Source organism: Mustela lutreola, chromosome 9 (assembly GCF_030435805.1).
Source record: "Mustela lutreola isolate mMusLut2 chromosome 9, mMusLut2.pri, whole genome shotgun sequence".
Classification (NCBI taxonomy): Eukaryota; Metazoa; Chordata; class Mammalia; order Carnivora; family Mustelidae; genus Mustela; species Mustela lutreola.
Window position 1 is genome coordinate 11,865,724 of NC_081298.1, and position 16,518 is coordinate 11,882,241.

At 44.3% G+C, this 16,518-nt stretch overlaps 1 protein-coding gene across 1 annotated transcript in view; it reads right to left on the bottom strand.

Moving 5' to 3' along the window:
* ARFGEF2 (ADP ribosylation factor guanine nucleotide exchange factor 2) overlaps positions 1–16,518 on the bottom strand; it is a 101,169-nt gene that overhangs the window by 4,025 nt on the left and 80,626 nt on the right. Inside the window, exons 29-38 of the mRNA XM_059132888.1 lie at positions 16,152–16,282; positions 15,873–16,002; positions 13,297–13,432; positions 12,087–12,225; positions 11,923–11,977; positions 9,360–9,474; positions 6,636–6,766; positions 3,530–3,698; positions 2,345–2,483; positions 194–311 (exon numbers count right to left, since the gene is read on the bottom strand). Of these exons, the coding sequence (XP_058988871.1) occupies positions 194–311; positions 2,345–2,483; positions 3,530–3,698; positions 6,636–6,766; positions 9,360–9,474; positions 11,923–11,977; positions 12,087–12,225; positions 13,297–13,432; positions 15,873–16,002; positions 16,152–16,282 (1,263 nt within the window). The remainder of the gene's footprint in view (positions 1–193; positions 312–2,344; positions 2,484–3,529; positions 3,699–6,635; positions 6,767–9,359; positions 9,475–11,922; positions 11,978–12,086; positions 12,226–13,296; positions 13,433–15,872; positions 16,003–16,151; positions 16,283–16,518) is intronic.

The window sequence follows — 16,518 nt, forward strand, 5'->3', positions numbered from 1 at the left end:
TCTCCACTGGGGATCTTTGAGAGAGAGAGCCCCAGGATGATACAGCATGCTTTGTAATGAATGAACTTTCCTCTGACGAATCTAGAATGCTGCTAGTTATGGAAGAAGTAAGGAAATCATTACTTTAAATACTGAGTAAAAAGGCACCCAAACCTAGGACCTAGTGGGGACATTAGAGTTTCCTGGTGTTTACCTTTTCATCGTTTATTTTGAGGGTTTTTGTTAGAAGTAACAACAGAAGACTTGTCCAGGCCTCCCGATGGCTCTCAGAATTCACGGTGATGAAGTAGGCAAGGGCCTCACTGCACACGCTGGAGAACAGGAGAGGGGGAGACACATCAACCACACTGACCACTCACATTCTACTGGAGGGGAGAACCTTTTTTTTTTTTTTTTTAAATATTATTTATTTATTTATTTGACAGAGATCACAAGTAGGCAGAGAGGTGGGCAGAGAGGGAAGCAGGCTCCCCGCCGAGCAGAGAGCCCAACTCAGGGCTCGATCCCAGGACCCTGGGATCATGACCCGAGCCAAAGGCAGAGGCTTTAACCCTCTGAGACACCCAGGCGCCCCTGGAGGGGAGAACTCTGTTCTTGCAACAAGTGAGTTGCTTCTCTGGCCCTGCCACCTGGAGCAAATCACTAAGCCTCAGTTTCCTCAGCTGTAAAGCAGGGAGAGATGACTGTACCAAACTCAGGGGTTGCTGTGTAGTTGAAATGAAGCCTGCCTGTTGATGTCGGCTTGGCCCAGGGCCTGCTCACAGCTTAGGGCCCAATCAGCGTTTGCACACAATGAATACAGAGCCAGTCATCCACAGTTGACCACACACTGTCTTTCTCTCTCTCCTCCTGTCCCATACAGTTGCTGCTACTTTTTCTTTTAAAGTAATCACCACCACCAATGTGGGGCTGAAACTCACCACCCCAAGATCGAAAGTTGCAGCCTCCTCCAACGGAGCCACACAGGTGTCCCTCTAAGACATTTTCTTTTCTTTCTTTCTTTTTTAAAAGATTTTATTTATTTACTTGACAGAGACATAGTAAGAGAGGGAACACAAGCCGGGGGAGTGGGAGAGGGAGAAGCAGACTCCTCACTTGAGCAGTGAGCCCGATGCAGGGACTGATCCCAGGACCCTGGGATCACAACCCAAGCCAAAGGCAGATGCTTAACTGACTGAGCCACCCAGGTGCCCTCTAAGACATTTTAAGTAGATTCCATAACAGTGGGGTTACTGCGTCAAAGAGAGAAACTGAACATTTTAAGGCTCCTGATTTTAATGCCACCTGCTTTCTGGAAAAATCCCCTCCCTGTACATTCCCACTAGCATTAGGAGCCAGGAGAGTGTATGTCTTATTACATGGCTGTCAGCATCGCATGTTAATGGTTTTAAATCTTACAAGAGTGTAAAGGGCTTAAACATAGCATCTGGCTCATAGGAAGCTGGGTGGCGAAGATCTATTCTGTCGGGGGCTATCTCCACGCCATCCCACTGTCTCCCCATTGCTGCATTTCTGCGTAATCCAAGTCAGGACAGCCTGATAATCCACAGGATTCCAATACATTTCTCTTGGGAAGAAGGGAGGGTGGGAGGTTAGAGCCGACATCGCCCTAAAGGGACTTCATTCCAGGCCTGCCGATTTTTTTTTTTTAAGATTTTATTTATTTATTTGAGAGTGAGAGAGTGACCATGAGTGGGGCAGTGGGGGAGCAGAAAAGCTGGGCTGCGCAGAGGGAGAGGGGAAAGCAGACTCTCTGCTGAGTGGGGATCCGGATGCGGGCCTTGATCCCAAGACCCTGAGATCACGATCTGAGCCGAAGGCTGACGCTTAACCAAATGAGCCACCCAGGTGCCTGCTGATTCTGAGCTCTAAGCATTTCTTACTGTCTGTGTTTCTGAGCCTTAAGAAACTTACGAAAGAAATGAGGTCCCGCCCTATTCAGGGCATTAAGAAAAGTGAAACACAAGTGCCAGCAAATCGAAGGAAGCAGCAAAAACGAAAGTAGATTATGAGGGGGCTACCACATAGGTATTTTTCTCTTATTCTTTTCTTTTCTTTTTTTTTTTTTTTTAAAGATTTTATTTATTTATTTGACAGAGAGAAATCACAAGTAGGCAGAGAGGCAGACAGAGAGAGAGAGAGGAGGAAGCAGGCTCCCCGCTGAGCAGAGAGCCCGATGTGGGACTCGATCCCAGGACCCTGAGATCATGACCCGAGCCGAAGGCAGCGGCCCAACCACCGAGCCACCCAGGCGCCCTCTCTTATTCTTTTCAATTCAGAGAATCCTTGTGATGCATTTTGTGTCTTATGGATAAGACATTTAATCAGAAACCAGTCTTCTTACGTTAAAAGTCGCTGCTGTATTTCCTCCCAGGAATCCCTGCGGTTCTCGTCAACATACATCCGAAACAGGATCCTCAGACAACAGGCCAGGCTGCTGGTTTCTTGCTTCAGAAGATTAGGTTTAGATTTGCCCTTAAAACCTAGAGATTAGACAGTCATATAAACAGTGCACACTTCTGGAATAATGCTCAGAAATCACGCATTACCTAGTTACTTTAGGGAACACCGAAAGAAATATTCCACATTCTTTTTCAACTGAAGTGTAAGTGACATGTTACTCTTAATCACATCGCCTTAAACAAAGCAATACGAATCAGCCTCAGAGATGTGTGAACCACTCTCACAAGAAAAGCCTTATCGCAGGCAAAGGCATAAATCATCTAGACATGTTAAAGCCATAAAGAAAAATGACATTATAAAATTGTGGATTAAAATAGGCATTTGGGAAGAAAACGAATGGTTATCCAGTAATGGTAACAAAAGTTATATAAAGTATCACTTTTGTGTAAAGTTCAGGACATGAGACTCCCACTGTCACCTTACATGTATCACTTAACCTCCAGGGTTTATGTATGATTTTTTGGAGGCAGCCAAGAGAGAGAACCTCTAAAAGCCTCAGCTAATGCAGGACTGCAGTCCGTTTCTCCAAGACCACCAGAGTTTTTATATCATATTTAACTACAGAATTTTATTATTTTTAAAGGATTTCATTTATTTATTTATTTATTTATTTATTTATTTATTTAGAGAGCAAGAGAGAGAGCACACAGTCGTGGAGGAGGAGCAGGCTCCCCGCCAAGCAGGAGCCTGACGTGGGGCTCAATCCCAGGACCCCGGGATCATGACCTGAGCCGAAGGCAGATGCCAACCAACTTAGCCACCCAGGCACCCCAAATACATAATTTCAACCTAATGTAAAAAGTCTTGGTTTGCTAGATCCATTCAGTCTCTATCTATCAATTCATTTTTGCAGCAAATACTTCCTGAAAGTCTCCCACGTGCCAGGCGGTAGTACTCCTGGTCCTGGGATGGAACGTATCCAGCATGTCCTCCTTTTCCCCTCAAGCATGAAATATCTGGCAAGTTATTCCAGCGAAGTGTACAGTATCAGGAGTTTCCCAAAGGCTTTAACATTTCAGGATGGTGACCAGTGCGGCCACCTGTCCTAGCTGCTGTGTGGCCTTACCTGCTCTCCACAGGACAGTGCGTTGCTCGTAATTGGAGTTGAAGGCCTTTGAGAATGAGTGGGACTCCTGCAGGCAGTCCAGCAGCTTGAAGAGGTGCTGGGAAGACATGCACTTGTACATGCCCTGATCCTCTGTTTCTATGTGGATCTCTGCATCCAGTGTGTCTTGCTAGAAGGGGAGGGCAGGAGAGCTAAGTGAGGACGGGCTGGCTCTGGACAGGGAGGCAGCCCTCACTCGCCGGAAGTTGTTCTCTAAGAATCACACACCTCATTCCTCACCACCCTGAACATTTCTCTGTTAGGTTCTGCTCACTGGCCGGGGGAAGAATTACGCCCAGCTCCTGCCTGACGTCAGGCTTTGCAGGCCCAAGTTTCTGTTCTGTCAGTACTGCCTCTGCTGTGTGAACCTGAGTATGTGCTTCTCCAGTTACTTCACCACAGGACTGCACTGTCCTCTCTTTATATTTTAGAACGAAATCAGAAAACAAGAAAGTCAAACTGAATTGTATATGCTAGAAGGTGTGAGTCTCACAACACAATATGAAAGACGGAAATGGCTAAGCAAAGCCTGAGTGGGATCTTCAGCTTCACCAGATGATTAATGAATGTAGCAAGCTCGAAAACTGTGTTTTTCAAAAGTGAAGGGGGAAAAATATAAAAATAGGTATAAGATGCTAGAAATTTTTATTGAATATGTTGCCCAAAATGGGAGACATACTTAGGGATTTTATATTTGTTGAGCCTTCTAGGAATGGATCTATCCTTCGTAATAAGCCAGAGATTAAAAAAATAGTAGTCTGTAGTATTCCCCAAATTGATATATAAATTCAGTGCAATCCTTATTGAAATCCCAGATTACTACTTTGCAGAAATTGACAACCTGGGTCCTAAAATTCATATGGAAACACACGTGACACAGAATAGTCAAAACGATGTTGATAAAAGCAGCACAAAGTTAAAAGACTCATACTTCCAATTTAAGACACTGTGGTACTGGCATAAAGATGGCCATATAGGTCAGTGGAACAGAACTGAAAGCCCAGAGATAAATCCTTTTATTTAGGGTCAAGTGATTTCCCACATGGGTACCAGAACAATTCACTGGGGGAAAAACAGTCTCTACGATAAACGGTGTTGGGACAACTTGATAGTCATAGGCAAAAGAATAAAGGTCAATGAACTGAGCGAAACAAACATAAAGCAAACTAAAAAATGGATCATAGACCAACATGTAAAAGCTACAATTATAAAACTCTTCAAGGAAAACAGGACTAATCCTTGTTACCCTGAATTAGGCCATGCTTGCTTAGACAGACACTAAGATTACAAGGACTCAAGAAAAAACGGAAACCCAGACTTCATTAAATTAAAAATTTTTGTGCTTCACAGGCCACCATCAAGTGACTGGAAAGACAATGACAGAATGGAAGAAAATAGTTGTAAATCATGTATCTGATAAGGGACTAGTATCCAGAATCTATAAAAACTTACGATTCAATGTTGGAAAGTTAAAATATTTAGAAATGAGCAAAAGATTTGAACTGCCATCTCTCCAAAGATACACAAATGGCCAGTAAACACAGAAGATACTCAGTGTTACTAGTCACTGGGGAAATGGAAACTGACACCACAGTGAGATACCACTTCCCACCCACAGAGATGACTGTGATAATTAAAAAAAAAACAACAACCAAAAAAACCAACCAAACAACCATTGATAAGGATGGGGAGAACCTAGAGCCTTTATCCATTGTGGCTGGGAAGGTAAAACAGGATAGCTGTTCTAGAAGAGTCTGGCAGTTCCTCAAAAAGACAGGCACAGAGTTAATGTATGACCTAGCAATTCTACTCTTAGGTACGTGCTCAAGAGAATTTTTTTTTTTTTTAAAGATTTTATTTATTTATTTGACAGAGAGAGAGATCACAAGTAGGCAGAGAGGCAGGCGGGGAGGGAGGGAGCAGGCTCCCAGCTGAGCAGAGAGCCCAATGTGGGGCTCGATCCCAGGACTCCAGGATCATCACCGGAGCCGAAGGCAGAGGCTTAACCACTGAGCCACCCAGGTGCCCCCATGCTCAAGAGAATTAAAAATATGTCCACATAAAAACTTATATACAAACGTTCACAGCAGTGTTATTCATCATAGCTGGACAAGGGAACATCCGTCTGTCAATGATGACTGAATGAACAAAATGTGGTACCATACAATGGAATATTATTTTATATATGAACACACATACATACTTACGGAGTAACATGGATGTTAACATGCTATAGGTACAGACTGCAACAGGGATGAACTTGGAAAACATTACGCTCAGTGAAAGAAGCCAGACACAAAAGCTCGCATTTGACATGATTCCAGTAATAGAAAATATATCCAGATTAGGCAAATCCACAGAGACAGAAAGGAAATTAGCGGTTCTCAAGGACTGGGCTGAGGAGGGAAGGGACAGTGACTGCTAATGGTTAGGGCATTCCTTTCAGCAGTGATAAAAATATTCTGGCATTAAACAGGGGTGATGTTTGCACAACTCTGTGAATATACCAAAACTCTGAACATTCATTCACAGATCTGCTAGCCCCTGGAGCACTGACATTTAAAAGCTACGGTGTAATGTTACTGTCCAACTTTGGATACCTAATCCTCTGTCTCCAAGGATAATATATTAGATAAAAAGCTGTGCATACAAAACAAAAAAGTAAACTTTAAATAAAAACTGGTATCTTTATTCATACATTTTTCTCTCTCATTTATGGTTAAACTGTATGCCAGTTATGAGGAAGAGTCCCCCTGATTAATAACACTCTTTTTTCAAAGCACCAAGGTGGGGAGGATGGCATGTGACTAGGGGATGCTAGTAAACTGACTTTCTGGGAAATTTAAAGAAAAAAAGCCCTGATTTTTAGTGTTTGCTGACTGCCGTGGTATAAATATTCCCACTGCAACCAATTTCTCAAGCCACCAATAGGGCATGACTGAAGGCAGGGCTGGGGAGAGGCGAGCACGACGGGCTCCTGTGAGCCACAACGAGCTGGCCCCAGTGTACCACCGCACCGAGCAACCTCCCCCCACACGAGGACACCCCTCAAAGCTGGTCGTCTTACCTGGGCAGCAACCATGTGCTCTGCATCCTCCTTCTTGCTCGTGGCGGGGTAGAACACAATGTTGTCGATGGTCTGTATCAGTTCCAGCTGGACCACACACTTGATGAGGAGGCTGGCAAACAGTTTCTGATCTATATTAGATGATAAAGATTAACCCTAATAATGATTCAGCCAGTGTTGGATAAGTACTCCCCGAGCTCCTACTATGTGTCAGGCAGGCATGGTTCTTGAGGCTGTGGCGGAACAGGGGAGAAGCCGGACAAAACCCCAGCGCAGAGAGACAATAAACAGGATCTCTAAGTCTAAGGTACAGTATGTCAGATGACGACGACAAAGGTAAGAATGGGGAGGAGGGAGAAGTGGTGTCGGGGTGGGGTTGCGAGTTTAGACGAGCTGGTCAGGAAAGGGCTCCCTGCCAATGGGATGCCTGAGCAAAGACCTGAGGGGAGGGGTCAGCTACGCAGGGACCCCATCTTCCAACCAGCTGCCAGACTCCTACAGACAGCTCCGGACGGTGGCCTAAGCACCCCAGGCCCCAGGTTCCTGCAGCAGCCGGACTCTCCAAAGTGGCTGCCAGTCAGACTGAGGGGCAGGGGCGGGGCTCTTTTCCGCTCTTAGTTCCCTACGGCTGTCTGTCTGCTGTGGAGGTGGTATCCTCTTTCTGTATCTGCTTCGGGTTCCCTCAAGAGTCCCCCTTTCCTCTTCCAGTGGTGAGCCATCTTTGACTAGCTAATAATTCTTTACGTAGAGTCTTCTCTGTTCAAATTATTAGTGTGGTTTCTGTCTACACTGGTTAATATTTCCTCCATCTTTGTCTTCCCACTCCCTGGGCTCAGGGGCGGCCCATGTCGGGCACTTCACTGGTGTTGATTGGATATTCTTATAGAATCAGAATGTTGAAAATATTAAAGCGTTCAGTGATGGCAAATGAGGATGGGTCATCTCATCTGTTAAACTGTGTGTGTGTATTTACACTAATTCTCCAGCAGAATCAGTTTTAATTAAAGAAGAACATGGTGGAGTTGCAGCACATGTGCATTTAAACTTATGCCAATTCAGTGATGTCACCTTGGACCAAAAATGAAAAGGGAGGAAACAGTCCAAGTGGTGTGAGACTGTGCCCGCCGCCCCGCTCACTGTACTGACACCCACAGGGTGGGCTCGGTTGGGACAAAGTAAGCATGTTCCCAGGAGGAAGGGCAGGGCTCTCAAGTGCCAGGTCCCTCTCAGAGTACAGACCTCTCACTGCACCAAGAGTGGCTCTATTTCAAGACCTGTATGCGTGCACTGCCCTCCCTCCCCCCACAAACCAAGCTTTTCTCTGGAGCTGCTGAGGCAGGAGACTTGCTCCCCGGCCCCCGCGGCAGATACTGAGGAACAGCGTGCGAGTGTCTGACGTGCCGTCTTTTTAATGGATTTGCGGGTGGTTATGCTGGTTGGGGACCACGCATGGCTGCGTCTAATAGACTGCTGCGGAAGTTAACGGCGGCGTCAACGCCGACGGCCGGCGCGAGGAGAAGAGGGTAGGACTGCTCTGAAGAAAAGCACCAGAGCCACAGCTAGAAAAAGAGCAGACCACGAAACCAGGAGTGTTCCAGTTTCTCAGTCCGCTAGAAGTGTGTCTGAGTCCCAGCCCTACTCATAGGGGCAAGTCGTGTTGTCTATCTCGGTCCCAGATCACACAAACGTAAACAACAGCACCTCCTCAAAGGGCTCGAGGGACGATTACACGAGGTCACACACATGAAACACAGTGCAGTGCCTGGCTCACAGCAACTGTTAAATGCATTTTTTTTTAAACAACAGTAAACATAGTAAACAGTAAAATATAACCACAGTAAAACATAACCTCTTTGCCACAAGAGGCAAAGTGATAGAAGTAATCTGAAACTCATGTCCAGAAAAGGGATCTCTAACACATAAAAAGCTCCCCCAAACCAATAAAAAGATGAACAGCCAATACAAAATGAGGACCAATTTGAACAGATGATGCAAAAACAAAGGTTCTTAAACACATGAAAAACTGCTCAGTTTCCCTTAAAATTAGAAAACCGCAAATAAAAATTACTCCAAAGATAGGAAACATCACCTACGTGTTCCTGAGGGTCATGTAAACAGGTACAACCTTAATGGGCAGGAATCTGTAATTATGTGTCAAAATGACAAGTGCACCTCACCCAGCAGTCCTACAGCTACAGCTAGGAATTCATTATATAGACACACATATTAGGTGATTCAGGGTAGTACTGTTTGTAACAGAAAAAGATGGGGAATAATATAAACGTCCATTAGTAGGAACCCAATTAAGCACCTCATAATACATCTATACCCTGGAATGACATACAATAAATAGCATAAAAGAATGTGAACGTTTTTTAGGTACTGATTTTGAATGGTCTCAAAAATACACTAAATGAAAAAAGAATACCACATAGTACTCTGTAATTTGTATAAAAAGAACAGGAGGCTTCGTGTGTGTGTGTGTGTGTGTGTGTGTGTGTACATATGCATGTGTTTATGGCTATGCTATTTCTTGCATATGGGTACAATTAGAAATGCACATAAACTGGTAACTCTGGCTGGCAGGGACTGGCAGACTAAGACATGGGGTGGAAGAAAGGCTTATCATGTTCACCCTTTTGTACTTTCTGAATATTTGAATTATGTAAACATGGTATCTATTTAAAATAAATAGATGAAAACAACGAGAAAATGTGGCCTTACTTGCATAAGGTCTACCTTTCCAGCTGTCATCGGTCGGGTTAGAGAGTTGGCTCTGGCCTCTCTCAGAGGCATTTTTATCTATGCTGCTTAGAGACTGGCGGTCCAGATCCATATCCTGAAAGTTAACCCAAAGAGAAATACAATGTTCACTTTCTTTATCCACAATTCAGTATCTGGGTAGAGATGTGCCTGTTTTGACACTGTTGGACCAACTTGAATTTAGGTGTCAGGCTTAGCTTGAAGTACAGTTATACTGCCTGCTTAACTAGGCTGCATAGGACAGATTACGGATGTAGTGTATTTTCTCCCTCCCATTAAAATTTCACATTTTCTTATTCCTACTTTGAAGGTGTTTCTCTATGTATCAATGATTTTTTTTTAAAGATTTTATTTATTTATTTGACAGGCAGAGATTACAAGTAGGCAGAGAGGCAGGCAGAGAGAGAGGAGGAAGCAGGCTCCCCGCTGAGCAGAGAGCACGATGTGGGGTTCCATCCCAGGACCCTGGGATCATGACCTGAGCCGAAGGCAGAGGCTTTAACCTACTGAGCCACCCAGGCGCCCCTCTATGTATCAGTGATTTAACAATGAGTGTGACAAGGGGCACCTGGGTGGCTCAGTCAGTTAAGCATCCAACTTTTTTTTTTTTTTTTAAGATTTTATTTATTTATTTGACAGAGAGGGAGTGAGTATAAGCAGGGGGAGCAGGAGAGGGAGAAGCAGACTCTTCACTGAGCAGGGAGTCTGATGCAGGGCTCGACCCCAGGACCCTGGGATCATGACCTGAGCTGAAGGCAGACACCTAACTGACTGAGCCACTCAGATGCCCCCAAAGCATCAGACTCTTGATCTCAGCTCTTGATCTCAGGGTTGTGAGTTCAAACCCTGAGTTGGGCTTCATGCTTGGTGTGGAGCCTACTTAAGAAACAAACAAAATAATGAGTATGGCAAATTAATGAGGACAAGCTCAAAAACAAACTAGTAATAGCTTTTTAAAACATTGACAGATGACAGTTAACAAAAGATGTTTAAATAAGGTGCTTCATTTTTTAAGTTGCTATATCCCAGATGCCTTTTTTTTTTTTTTTTAAAGTAGGTTCACACCCAACGTGGGGCTCTAACTCACAAACCTGAGCTTAAGAATTGCATGCTCCCCTGACTGAGTCAGGCAGGTGTCCCCCAAATGTCTTTTAAAATCTGATGGCCAGGGGCACCTAAGTGGCTCAGTTGGCTGAGTGGCTGCCTTTGGCTCAGGTCATGATTCCAGGGTCCTGGGATCGAGCCCTGTGTCGGGCTTCCTACTCAGTGGAGAGCCTGTTTCTCCTTCTCCCTCTGTCTGCTGCTCTGCCTACTTGTGCTCTCTATCTCTCTGTCAAATAAATAAATAAATAAATAAATCTTTAAAAAAAAAAAAAAAATCTGATGGCCTTACAGTTAGTTATCTGGGAATAGAAGTTAATAATACAAAACCCCTGTACACCAAGGTATTTAAAAGTGAGACTTGAATCAGAACTTCTCTATGTGGCCTCACACAGAAAATAAGAACCACTATCTCACAGGTGTGGGGGAAAGCATTCTTTATTTAAGAGGATAATAAATAAGGATAATTATATCAAGGCATTGCTTCTATCAGCAAAACACCAGGACTGAGAGTTCAACAGGGGAGAATTTGTTAAATAGATTACAATAATGTACAGTCACTGAAAAATATGCTCTCAAAGAATATTTAAGAATATGGAAAGGGCGCCTGGGTGGCTCAGTGGGTTAAGCCTCTGCCTTCAGCTCAAGTCATGATCTCAGGATCCTGGAATCAAGCCCCGCATTGGGCTCTCTGCTCAGCGGGGAGCCTACTCGCCCCTCTCTCTCTCTGCCTGCCTCTCTGCCTATTTGTGATCTCTCGCTGTCAAATAAATCTTAAAAAAAAAAAAAAATCTGGAAAAATGCTCACATGCTGTTAGGTAAATTATGTGCCAAGTATGCCCAAATTTCAAAAATGTGTGGGTTAGATGTGTGTCGTTACACAAAGAAAAAACTAGAAAGGTAAAGTGTGGTTTTTACTGGGTGAGGTGACTTAATTTCTGTACTTTCTAAAACAGATGCTAACGAACATATATAGATTTAAAGCTTGCCCTTTTTTGTTTTTGAAGTCATCTCTACCCCCAACATGGAGCTTAAACTCACGACCCTGAGGTTAAAAGCTGCAAGCTCCACCATCGAGCCAGCCAGGTGCCTCTAGTTTTGTTTTTTTTTTTAAGATTTTATTTATTTGACAGACACAGATCACAAGTAGGTGGAGAGACAGGCAGAGAGAGAGATGAGGAAGCAGGCTCCCCACTGAGCAGAGAGCCTGATGTGGGGCTCGATCCCAGGACCCTGGGATCATGACCTAAGCCGAAGGCAGAAGCTTTAACCCACTGAGCCACCCAGGCACCCCGTGCCCCTAGTTTTTAAATCTTATAATCTTTTTTACTCACTTCCCATCAGAAAAGCATAAACTCTTTGGATTGCTTAATTTTATGCTCTAACAGGAGATCAGAGAAAAAACAACAACAAAGAATCCTACCAAATGTTTTTCTGACGAATCTTCCTCCATTCCTGCAGGTCTCCAGGTCAGCAAGCTGAAGGGAACGCAAAAGAAGGAAAATGATCCATGTGAAAGGCAACCTGGGAGTCTTAAGATGTCTGCCGCGCATGGAAATCAACAGCGAGAGGCACATGTGCACTCACACGTGTGGGATGGTGGTTTTGAAGATATCCAGCATACAGATGCATGTCTCATCCCAGACGTCCGGGCTGAATTTCTCCCCATTGGATATGACTAAGTTTTCTAAGCAATTGGTACCTGACCGAGCCAACTGCTCATTATCTGCAAAATAAAGTGATATTCATCACCAAACTTCCACTGCGGTTTTCATTCCCACCAGGGCACCAAGGCTTCCTATCATGGCATGGAGATGACATGACGCAGGGCGGGGGGGGGGGGGGGGGGGGGATTCTGCAGGGTCTTATTTAAGGAAGCAACGATCCCGACGGTATTACAACCTTTATTGTTTAAGCAGGCTCTAAAGAGATAAAATGATTTATCACAGCTTTATTGCTAGGGGATGGAAGAAGGTCAGTTTGTGTCTTAATTAACTGATTTCTTGTATGATGAATGGTAAAAGATGGAAATATTAGACCAGCGTTTCTCTAAATTTCATCCCTCAAACACTGCCATACTGGTATTGTTTTTTTTTTTTTTTTTTAAGATTTTATTTATTTATTTGACAGACAGAGATCACAAGTAGGCTGAGAGTCAGGCAGAGAGAGAGAGGAGGAAGCAGGCTCCCTGCTGAGCAGACAGCCCCATGTGGGGCTCAATCCCAGGACCTTGGGATCATGACCGGAGCCCGAAGGCAGAGGCTTTAACCCACTGAGCCACCCCGGTGCCCCTGGTATTAACTGTTTTATCCTTTATTTTAAAACTGAGTCACATTTTGGAAAAACTTAACACACCGAAGCTTTGTCCTAAGCCAAAACTATCTATAGAATCCAGGTCAGATGGGCTAGTGGGTATTTTTCCTAGTATGCACTCTTTCAGCAAGTACTCAAATGGAAATGTCCACTGATGAAGCTGTTGCTACCTGACCCCCATTGTACATTTTAAAAGCATTACAGAAAATTTCAAATGTAGACAAAAGTAGAAAAAAACAGTATAATATATAAAGGCACATTTTCTAAGATATAATAATAATTACAACCTATCTTTAAGAAGTGCTAAAACTGGCTTGGGGAGATTGTTTTTATGCTCCAATTATGTAAAAATACACATTTTCCCCAATTAAATTATATACTGTAATTCCTTGGGCATTACCTTCTTGCTTTTACATATTGAAAAAATTCAACTCCCATTAAAAATTAAGGCAAGAAGAATGATAGCCAGAGACATAGCAAGTACCTTGTTTCACACACCACTGTAACTGTGCAAACACATCAGAAAGAAGTACTTCATTCAGAGCTTCATAAAACTGGGTGAACACGTCACAGATGGCATAGAGGGCGTGATTGCAAGTTGTCGTCATCCACTCAGATTTCTGAAAAAGCAAAAAGGTACGTTGAGAGGCCACTCTCCTTGTGGGTCTCTAGGAGACCCACATGATGGGCATGTGGGTCTCCTAGACCACATGCCCTACATGATGGGCACAGCTCCTACATGATGGGCACAGCTGTTCTGGTGTGCAACCTGGCATTATCCGCCAATAGTCTTTTTATAACACTCACACCCACAGGTGTAGGAACAGGGCTGACAGGAACAGACTCTAAGGAAAGAATCAAAGATCTGGGGTGCCTGGGTGGCTCAGTGGGTTAAAGCCTCTGCCTTCAGCTCAGGAAGTGATCTTGGAGTCCTGGGACTGAGCCCCACATGGGGCTCTCTGCTCAGCAGGGAGCCTGCTTCCCCCTCCAACGTCTGTCTCTATGCCTAGTTGTGATCTCTCTCTGTCAAATAAATAAATAAAAATCTTAAAAAATAAAAAGAATTGAAGATCTGAGTGTGAAGGTCTGTGAATAAAGATGTTTACACCACACTGACATTTACACGCTGAAAACACAGATATGAACCAATACCCAGCAAGGCAGCAACTGAATTAAGTACATCTACATGAGAGGATATTAACACACTCATTCAAAGTGATACTGACAAAAAGTTGTAATGATTTGGAAAAAGTGAATATGACATTATGCTAACTACACCTTTTTACACCAAAAATTTATCTCTGGTAATTTCATGGCAGTATTTCAAGTATTTAATATAGAGAGAGATTCAGAAAATCATCGAATAGGGAGGGGTGGGTACTGCTAAACAAGATTCCAAAAGTGGAAGCCCTAAGTGGAAAGACTGCTAGATTTGGTTCTCTAAAAGCTAAAATTTTCTAAAATGAGAAGAAAATGAGCATAACAAAGGGGGCAAAATCATCTGTAATTTATGTAAGGACATGCTACTTTATGTATACACTGAAAAGCTCTTAAAACAATAGGAAAGAGGTAACTAACTCAAGAGATGGACTAAGGATGTGAAAAACCAATTCATAAAAGAAGAAATGTGAATTAGTAAAGTGAAAAAAGTATGCAACCTCATTAGCAATTAAAAAACTATGAGGCAGGGGCACCTGGTGCCTCAGTCAGTTGAATGTCTAACTCTTGGTTTCTCAGGTCATGAGACCGAGTCCCATGTTGGGCTCCACGCTGGGCATGGAGTCTGCTTAAGATTCTCCTTCTCCTGGGACACCTGGTGGCTTGGTCAGTTAAGTGTCCAGCTCTTGATTTTGGCTCAGGTTGTGGTCCCTGGGTGTCTGGCTCCCTGCTGAGCAGGTAAGTCTGTTTCTCTCTCTCTCTCTCTCCCCGCTCCTCCCCCTGCCACTTCCTCTGTTCACATGTGGTCTCAAATAAATAAATCTTAAAAAAAAATTCTCTCTGCTCCTCCCCACTCCCTCATGCACGTGCACTCTCTCTAAAAAAGAAAAACAAAACAAAAAAACTGAGGCGCTTGGCTAGCTCAGATAGAAGAAGGTGTAACTCTGTTTCCGGATCATGAGTTCGAACCCCATGTGAGGTGCAGAGAGCCACGGAGAGCCACGGTGGACATGGAGAAACAGGGATGCTCACTCACTGCTCAAGTATAAATGGCTGCAAATTTATTTGGAAGTAACTTACAAGTATGTATCAAAAGCCTCAGTAATGTGCAAGCTCCAAACCTGATACACCACTTGCCCCAAGTAAACAAAGAAAAAAACAAGTACAAAGGTAGCGGCTAAGAACGTTCATTTCAGGGCTAAGAAAAACTGGAAATAATTTCTTATGGACCAGGGGATATGTGCGGCTAGAAATATTTTGCAGCTTTGAAAAAACATCATGGAAGACTCAGGATTGTAGGAAAGCACTCATGTCTTAAGTTGAAAAGGCAGTTTATGGTGTGTGTGCTGGCATTCCTTTTTTTTTCTTAAGATTTTTTTTTTTTTTTTTTTAAAGATTTTATTTATTTACTTGACAGACAGAGATCACAAGCAGGCAGAGAGGCAGGCAGAGAGAGAGGGGAAAGCAGGCTCCCAGCCAAGCAGAGAGCCCGATGTGGGGCTCGATCCCAGGACCCCGGGATCATGACCTGAGCCGAAGGCAGAGGCTTTAACCCACTGAGCCACCCAGGCGCCCCGATTTTCTTAAGATTTTTTATTTTATTTTTTTAAAATATTTTATTTATTTATTTGACAGACAGACATCACAAGTAGGCAGAGAGGCAGGCAGAGAGAGAGAGGGGGAAGCAGGGTCCCCGAGAGGCAGAGAGCCCAATGCAGGGCTAGATCCCAGGACCCAGGGATCGTGACCTGAGCCAAAGGCAGAGGCTTAACCAGCTGAGCCACCCAGGCGCCCTGGCGGTTTCCATTTTAAAATACACCCCAGAAGCTTGAAGGGTAAGACTTGCACTCCCACTCCCACTCCCACCACCGTGTCCAGGGCACCACTTCAGTCATCACCTACCTCCGACTGCTGCTCAGGGAGTTTCATATTGTCAAAAATCCTGAACACGATTCTGAACAGGTCCTGCCACCAGTGCTTTTCAAAGGTGTGACCGTAGCTCTTCATGATCTCAAACATGACCGTGAGTCCTCTGGAGGAACAAAGTCAGGTGCAGAGAGGGAATGGGGCGGGGGGAGAGGCAAGAACAGCAGAGAAGAGGGGGTAGAGCATGGGGTCAGGGGAGCAGGTGACTGAGGCTCATTCTGTGGTGAAAGGGGCACCATCCTGGGACATGGTTACCTTGTCCGAACATCTAGCTTGCATCTGTTAATGATGCAGGAGAGCTCAAACAGGATGGGGAACCAGCCTCGGACCCAGACCCTGTCGCCAGGAGCCACATTCATGTCATCGCTGGTGTATTCTTGTAGCACCTGCCGGGAGAGTCACCTCTCAGATGCAGACTAGGCAAGCAAAGGAAGAAACTAAAAGGGAACTACACGAAGATCAAGACCCCACACATTTCCCCCTCTAACAACAACCATTCAGCAAGGGCAGGATAGGAAATCCCCAGGAGGCAAACATAAGCCTCTCCCAAGGACATATGAGCAGTTATGCCTATGGACCTTCGTGGGTTTTGGAATAAGCTGAGTGGGCAGATCACTGCTAA